This window comes from Pseudomyrmex gracilis, unplaced genomic scaffold (assembly GCF_002006095.1).
Source record: "Pseudomyrmex gracilis isolate BER0280 unplaced genomic scaffold, ASM200609v1 scaffold_0, whole genome shotgun sequence".
Taxonomy (NCBI): Eukaryota; Metazoa; Arthropoda; class Insecta; order Hymenoptera; family Formicidae; genus Pseudomyrmex; species Pseudomyrmex gracilis.
In genome coordinates this window covers 4,570,920-4,579,497 of record NW_018020584.1, presented here as the reverse complement: position 1 = coordinate 4,579,497, position 8,578 = coordinate 4,570,920, and the positions used below count along the sequence as shown (strand labels likewise).

The window sequence follows — 8,578 nt, the reverse complement described above, 5'->3', positions numbered from 1 at the left end:
TAAAATATTATTATTTTTTAATATATATGTCTTATATATATTAAAAAATAATGTTAAATGTTTCAACAATATTTTTCCTGATAGTAGAATTTTATTATTTAAGTCTAAATCTTCTATTATTTAAGTCTTTTTAAATTGAGTATATTTTATTATTTAAATTGTCTTCATTTTTTTACTTTTATATTTAATTAATTACTTTAAAATACGTTAAAAAAAATTAAAATACGTTGTTATCGTGTTATTTTCCGGCTCCCGATTATGTGCATTCTGAAAAGGTTAAACGCCTATCATTAAATTTCGTTTGCCAGCCCTTCGCATCGCCAAGCACGGATACGCCCGTGGGCTTCATTGCGCCATTTACGTAATGTGCCCGTGGCCCGAAAATGTCTCATCTTGTGCGCAGAATACGGCGCACCTAAACGTTCGCGAAGACATCGCGGTAGGTAGGTTGAGATACAAGGAGAATTTTCGCGAACACACACAGCGTAAACGTTAAGTGTTCGAACACTTGTGACCGTGGACTCTTACAGCGAATTTATCTCCGGTATTCTCACTGTAACGCGCAATAAAAGATAGCGATTTTGCGTGTCGTTTGAGCTCGCGTAGGTGCCACTTTATGCTTCCTTTTCTGCAAACGATTTCCAATTTTCTTCGCAATTTTGCTTTATTCTGAAATTCTTCGCGCTTTATCCGCTCGAAAAAGTAGCAATACAACGCTCATGATTCTGATGAATGACGCGACAATGATAAAAAAATATATATCTAAAATATAAAATATAAAATATAAAATAAAAACTCTCGAGCGTAATAAAAACTATATTACGCTCTGCTAAAGTCGATTAATTTCTTTATTAAGATGAAGTTTGCTACAAGACTAGATTGGAAAAAATTATTATTCTTCATTTAGAATATGTTAATAGAAATTAAAACAGCCCGGTTTATTAAAAACGGGATAATTATCATAAATCAGACGGCAAGCTTGTTCCTAGCAATACCGATGCTTTTTACCCTTATGTGGGTGACAGTTAGAGTAATGAGATATAAAGCACCGAGCAAACAATCGTCGGGAGAACATCCTAACCCCCCCGTGCGACATTCATCTCTCGGATCAGATAGTCCCCCCTCCCCTAATGTCGCGAAGAACATAACGTCATAGATTAATCCTGTTTCCGCGTCGTTTCGGTCGATTGCGAAGGAAATGACCATAATTAGGGTTAATTGCAACGTTGCTACCGCAGCAAGTTTTTCGTGCGTGACTTATATCGCGAGATTAATGTGTTTGATAATTTATTGGCGTATCATTTCGCATTTTATTCGCCGCTCTTTACCGTGAGTTTATCGTTATTTAAATAAATAGCGACTTAACAATAGGTAAACTATGAAATGTTTCTTTCAGAATATATTTTATACACATTATATTATCTCGGAAATATAATAAACTCTCTAATTGAAAAACAAAAAGAGATAAAGTATGATAAGCACTTTGTTAGCAAAAGATAATTTCACGCTAAAATCATTTTTATCATATCAGAAATATTATTTTAAACAAATCTTGTTTTTTTATTATTCTTTTCTTGAATCGTTCTAAACTGTATAATCTCGGATCGCCTTACTCACCTGCCTGGACGCGGTCGGCGTCGGCGGATCGGAAGGCTCCTTCTGGGTGATCTGGTTCTGCTTCCGCCTGGCCTGATTAGCGGTCTGCGCTGCCTGCGCGGAACCACCGGGCCCGCCGCCTCCCCACTTGATCACATGAGGTCCCGAGTTGCGGCGCGGCGGCGGGCCCAGCCGCTCTCCTGAGTCCTCGGGTGGCGAGCCGAGCGGCCCACCTGTGGGTGGCGACAGGAACAGATGAGTACGGTAACCGTGTCCTTGGTGCTCGTGATCGCCCATCGACGGAAAATGGCCGAACTCCCGGCTTCGTCGTACCGGACCACGCGTGCTGCCGACCAACGTGTGGCCGACGCCGCCGCGCGACGATCCGAAACGCGGTCCTAACTGGCCGAATGAGGTTCCGCCGGTCCCGTAAGTGCCCAGAACGGGCCTGACCTCTCCGAGTCCTCCTCCAAGTCCACCACCACCAGGTCCCTTCTCGCCCCCGAAGTTCTTGCGGAACATAAGATTCATGACTGACTTCGGTGCTCGATCTCGGGGTTGCTGTCGGCGTATTTCTCGTGGTGTGTATCGTGTCGCTTAGTTTTTTTTTTTTTTTTTTTTTCGGAGTGTTTCTTACTTCTAATTCGAGACCGCATACGCACGGTACGCTTTTATTTTCCGGTCGATCCCCAGACCGTTTGGTGAATTTGGGGGATGCGCGTGGAAAAGTGACAGTGGTAGTGGTGGTGGCGGTGCACGACGATCACAAGAGACGAAAAATACAAGAGGGGGAGGGGAAAAGGGTTGTTTCAGCGTTCCCTCGAGATCTTTTCTGAATCCCGCTACATGCTCTCGGTATTGGAGAGATTCTGCGGTTTCTCCGGCATAAGAGCTCTTTCTCTCGGTTTCTTTTCTCCCTCTTTTTTTTTTTTTTTTTTTGTCTTTTCTCGCACGAGTCTGCGGACACGTTGCCGACGGTTGTCTCTAACTTCTGGCGTCTCTACTACGAGACTAACGATCTCAACATGTTACGAACGCCGTCTCGAACGTACGCGCTCGTGCCCAGGAGAAACCGACGACGGGCGACAACGTCGGACACCATTGAGGACCGGGATTTAAACCGCTTCATACGATGGCACTGACAGTGAACACCCTCTCGGTAGTGAACTTCGCGAGAATGTTCGGCGCGCTTTATTTTTACCGACTTTCTGTGATGCCGTGTGATAGTTCGAAAGCACTCGCGTGGCCGATCTAGGTCGAACGGGAAGAATGATAGCGGTGTCTCTCCCGCCGTGGGATTTCGGCCGAAACACTTTCGGAAGATAATCGACACTTAACCCCAGAACACTAAGAATGAGTGAAATTTGCACACAATGCAACGTCATTAAAATATATCAAATTAGAGAAAATTCGTTATCATTTTTCCAATGTCTCTCTTTAGTATTTTGTGAAAAATTGTATTATCGACTTATATGTTCAATTGCCAAAAAATAACATTGCAGCAAAAGTTGTGCGACACTATCGTTATGTACGGCGTTTAGTTTTGTCGTTGATATTAATACGTCGGAGAAGTTAATTCTGGATGGTAGTTCAAACAGAAATTTTCGATGTGGGAGGTAAATCAATCTTTGTCACGAGAGCCGTTTGTTTGTTCATGTCGTGCTTTCTGTGTTCTCCGTAATTTCAGAAAGCGTGAGTGATGTAGGCGAAACCACGGGTTTTTATCACGTCCGAGATTTAGAAGTTACCCTCGCTCATGCCATTTCTTCGAAGATTATCCATAGTTCGAAGAACGTTCGTGATTCGGGAGCCGTACGTACCGATTGTTCATTAATTTATTTTTTTCTGTGCCGTAATACACTTTATCGCCGTTCTTCTCTTTACTTTGTTCTCACTTTCCAGCGTAATTCGAAACCGCGTAGTCTCGCTTAACGTTTGTAAAACGATCCGAACGATATATTTTGGATTCATTAGATTGTTCTTAACAAACGATAAAATTTCTCGGCCGTTCTGTTTATAGCAAACAACCTAGTTTTTTTTTTTTTAACAGTCGACTATTAAAAGCGTTCAGTAAGAGACTCGTAGTTACTTTGATTAAAGAAATATAACGGGAATAATATCGGGAAAAACAAATTATTAACAAATAAAATTAAATTGAACTTCTGGCGTAAAATAATTTAAAAAAATAATTAAAATATTTTTTTCTCTTACTATTGATATATTCTTACGACGTAGAACGACGTTTATAAAACCAGAGTTTCTTTTCGGTGATGAAAACTCTGCAAACTTTTATAAATACACGTTGAATAAATAAATAAACGAATCGTCTCGGCGCCTTAATGCGTTTCACGTTTGTAATTCTTTCTATTACTTTTCAAACAAACTTCACCGCAACACACGATACATTATGGCGATAAAAGAAACGATAAAGATCGAAAACTTCTGGACACGTAGTATAACACTGATCCAATGAACGGAACAAGTATCTATTATAGTTATCCGAAAAGCTCGTCCGTAGCCCAACTTTTCGATTCGCGAAGCTCAACTTGGTGACACTCTGTCGATCACTCGTACAACTTTCGCAACTCAGCGTATCAGTAGAGTCATAAGAAAGAAGTACATCGGTTAGACCGAGGTCGTCGAACGGTAACCAACGATAATTTCAGTGTACAAGGTCGCACGTGTCTTGACATTTTCTCAGTTCGATTCATCAAGAACGCGCCGCGCGCGGATAGTATAAAACTCGCGTTGTTAATTCCTCGCGGGTCTATAAGATGAAAATTGTATCTTCAATCCTTCAATATCGTCACTGCTCATATCATTTGCGCGCGCGTTGAACAATTTAATTTAATGTCTTTTAAACATCCCGAATATTTTTTCACTTAGGTATATTTTTGTATTTTAAGTCAATTAATGATGAATACGTTGCAACATTTTGTTTTGTTCAGAAAACGGTAGAGAATCCACGAGCGTAGGAGAGATTTGTTCGCAAAATTAATTCGCGTAACTTCGGATTAAAAGCAACAACGAGTAAAGCGCATCGATTGTCGTTTGCCTCTTCGCAGAGGAGAACTGTCTCGTCGTAGGAACGGCACGAGCTTTAATAGTCAGTTTCTCGATTGATCTAAAGCAGACTGCTTTGTCATGGTAGCAGATATAGGTGTGTGAAAACAAGAGATCCGGCTTCGATCCGGTCTTAATGTGCTCGATGTTTTTTATTTGCTATAGCGATAAGAGAGTCGTAATTTACTGATTTAAAAATAGTTTTGAAACGAATTAACGAAGACATTCTGAGAAAATAAAATCAATGAGGAGATAATGTATTTCCCGTAACGATTCTGATTCTGTTCGAGCTAACGCGATGCGTAAACGTCAAAAGTAAACGTAAGTGCGGAAACACATTGTTCAATAAAACATAGTGAAATTCGAAACTTACACACGCGTTGCGAATTTTGTTCAATTTCAAATAATGCGCTTTGTAGTTTGAATATTCTCCACGGTCGATATTATTCTACGTGTTTCTGAGAAGCGAAATAAAGTTCGCACACACACAACTTTCTAACTTTTCCGAGTTACATGTGACAAAGTAGATAATGAGATTTGTTTAAACGCCGTTTATATCACATCTTTCGATCTATAGTTGACATGAGATATGACCGTGAATATATATTGGATATAAAGCAAGGTTATATTGTGTTCGCGCACTGATTATATGTTTTATTATTCGGTGCAAAGAGTTGCTCAAGACGCACATATTTGAGAAGATATTGGAAGTTACATGATAAATGAGAAAGAGTCTCAAATCAGTGTTTGCTACAACATTATTTGCATAATTATATTCAACTTCAATAATATAAAATATATGTTTACATTTATATAGAAATAAATAATTTTTTTATAATATTTTTTTAATAGAAAAACTGTTTTTAGTTATTGGCACAAATTTCCAGTTCGATATATTTAAACGGCGAACATTATGTGTGCAATTTACTCGTTTATCCTTCTCTTAACTGTCATTTTACTTGCGTTTTTGTATTTGCGATGTTGTGAAAGTAAACATACAGAGTATCGAAACTTCTATCTCTCGTTCGTTTAAACGCGCGCGCAAAACGGAAGGATCGATCCGCGTCCGAACGTTTTAGTTAGTAATTACCTGCGCGCGGGAGAAAACAAATCGCGCGCGGAATGCTGCGATGAATTGCGGCAATGAACCGCGGAAATTGATCTTGTCGACTGTTTCTGCAGAATCTTTCCCAGATTTTGCTTTATTATCGAGTCACGTAACGCGGAAAAAATTCAACTTTTCCCGTCGAATAAAGCAAGTGCCGAGATCAAAATTTATCTCCGGGATTAAAGCGCGTGTGTGTGTGTGTGTGTGTTGTTTAAAGTAACGACCGGAACGGAAGAATATCTTTCAATGTCAGTGTAAAACTTCCGCAAGTACGTATTACCATTCCGATTGCTGTTTGTTACTATAAGTCGCGTTTAACTAACTTTTACATGGAAAAAAAGTTTTACGGACAGCAAAGAAAGAATTTGCTGAGCTAACTGAAATTTTTGTCACACAAAAATCTTTTATTAGCGAAATCCAAAAATATAGTAGGCAAGTTCCTTCTCCGCTGTCTATACACTAACTAATTTCCTTGCTATTCTAGCAAATCTTTTTTTTTCCGTATGGACGTGAACAAGTATTAATCACATTCTACCTACAACCACTCTGCTCTTTAGTCACTTTTGATATTAAAAACCATAAAATAAGCCAAAAGCGTTTCTCTCAATTTCATATTCCACGTATATCTTACTTAATCCAACCGGCCATTTTGGCGGACGCGTTTCAAGCGAATCCCCAAACTAATCTCAACCGATTACACCGGGTTCATTACGATTTCTATCGTTCCATCCGACGCATTACAAAATTGATCAATACGTCAGTATCAATCAGTTTGTTTTAACGAAGGCATTTCGAATAAGCTAAATCGATCGTTCGTGATTCCATCAAGGTTTGTTACACACCGGAACACTCTTAAAATAAATACAATAATTGTTACTCTTAAAATGAATATATCGTACTATATTTTTGTTTTATCAAAAAGAAGAAACTTTACATCCGGGACCGAATGCGAAAATATTTTCTCGCGAAATCCTAGGGATAGTCGCGCACAGAAATCCGACCGCGGCCGCGGCTACCGAGGAAGCAATCGGTCAAACTCCGAATGCAAATTTCGGAGTTTTGCACGTGGAAAGAGAGTGCAAGCGGTCGTCCTCCGCGATAATATGCGACAAGTATGTTGTACAACATGGACAAGGACGAGACGGTCGTCTATCACCGCTGTCGGAATGCCATTACGGGCGACAACGCCGACACACAAGAGCCACGGTTGATCAAAAGCTATTGTACAATTATACACAGTAAGAGCGAGAGATCTCTGAAGATCCGTGTGTGTGTGGTGTGTATGTGTGTACACATATATATATATATTTTACAACATGATGGAAACACAGTGGTGACAGCTGAATGCGCTATTATGTACGAGAACGAAAGCGGGAGATGGCTACTGGATAGGAGTGATCGGTGAGCGATCCACAATTGATCGGTATCTTCTCGAGAGAGAAGAACGTTGTTCGCTCCACAATATCCGCGACACGTTCGGGAACACGAAAAAAATCGAAATATAACAATATAATTAGAAAAGAAAAAACGCGAGAGGCTTTTGCAATAAATAACAATTTGAAGTGTGTATGAATTATGACGCGGAAACGATCGCGCACGCGATGTCGATTCGGACGTTCGAATTTGTTTTACTGAGGCAAAGAAAAACTGCAAGAAGAGAAATTGCGTGATTACAGTGTATACGTCGCACAACGACGTTATATCGATGTCCGCGCGAATACTCGGAATGTCCGTTGTTTCGCTCTCTGTGTGTAGATCGATATTATATTGAAATATTCACAAGCGACTACTCGATTAGAGCGAGTGCACGGCAAGGATGAAGCGCGAAATCTGTGTACACACGACTGTGTTAAGAACCGATTTTCTTTTCGACTGCAGCGCGTAACGCCAGAAGGATGCGTGATGTTGCGATTTTCTTTTCGCCGTACAAAAGCGGAGCAGGATGTACGCGACTCGTGTCAGGTATATTTAACGCTATTGAATTCCGCGTTTATACTCGATTCACCGGCGACAGGCGAGGAAAAATAACGTCAAAGTCACGACAGACAGTACATAGACAGTATTTGTATGAAACACGTGTAGTTTCGATCGATCTCTCTCTCTCTCTCTCTCTTTCTTTCTCGTGTGTATATTGTAATGTTCGCGTTTACGAGCAAAATTGACAGGTTCGGCCGAAGTTCAGATTCGGATATCTCTCCATTCTGTTGATAACCGATGACGCAAACGAACGATGTGACTTAATCGATCACGGCGGCGTGACATTTTGGATCGGTTCCGCATCAATAATAACGCGTTCTCGTCGTTTAGGTAAGTGACGTGTTTACACGCGAGAGAATTTCGAGACTCGCTAACAATTCCCCCGGGCAAGTTCTCAAAAAGCCGTGATCTTAACTCGATCTCGCGATCTGTCGGTTCGCGACGAATTAGTGCCGCGCGCAAAACGCGAGCTCGCGATTTCGGGCGGATGTTTCGTGCAAAAAATTCCAAGGTGAGGATCGATCACGAGTATCGAAAGGATGAGAACGATCGCGGCGAAACGCTAGTGTTCTCGCGCGGAAAACCGAAAGATCGATAAGCGCGTTGAAATATTCACACGCGCGACGCGGACTCGCGCACGCCGCGCGGAAAGGATCGCCGGTGCGAGATATGACCAGGGTTGGGTTATTCGAGCATTATCTAGAGTTTTTTACATTTTACAGTTTTTTACGGTAAAATACGTAAAAAACGTATAAAATACGTATAAAACGTATAATATTTATCGAAGTATACTATTATGTTTGTAGAAATGCAAATTACATTTGTCAACAAAGT

The 8,578-nt window shown here is 40.6% G+C and overlaps 1 protein-coding gene and 1 long non-coding RNA gene across 2 annotated transcripts in view; both read right to left on the bottom strand.

Moving 5' to 3' along the window:
- Positions 1-2,127, bottom strand: part of LOC109864091 — a 7,373-nt gene extending 5,246 nt beyond the window's left edge. Inside the window, exon 1 of the mRNA XM_020444976.1 lies at positions 1,618-2,127. Within this exon, the coding sequence (XP_020300565.1) occupies positions 1,618-2,127 (510 nt within the window). The remainder of the gene's footprint in view (positions 1-1,617) is intronic.
- A 389-nt stretch (positions 2,128-2,516) lies between these two features.
- LOC109862309 overlaps positions 2,517-8,578 on the bottom strand; it is an 11,634-nt gene continuing 5,572 nt past the window's right edge. The window contains exon 2 of the long non-coding RNA XR_002251126.1: positions 2,517-2,943. This is a non-coding gene — a long non-coding RNA (uncharacterized LOC109862309). The remainder of the gene's footprint in view (positions 2,944-8,578) is intronic.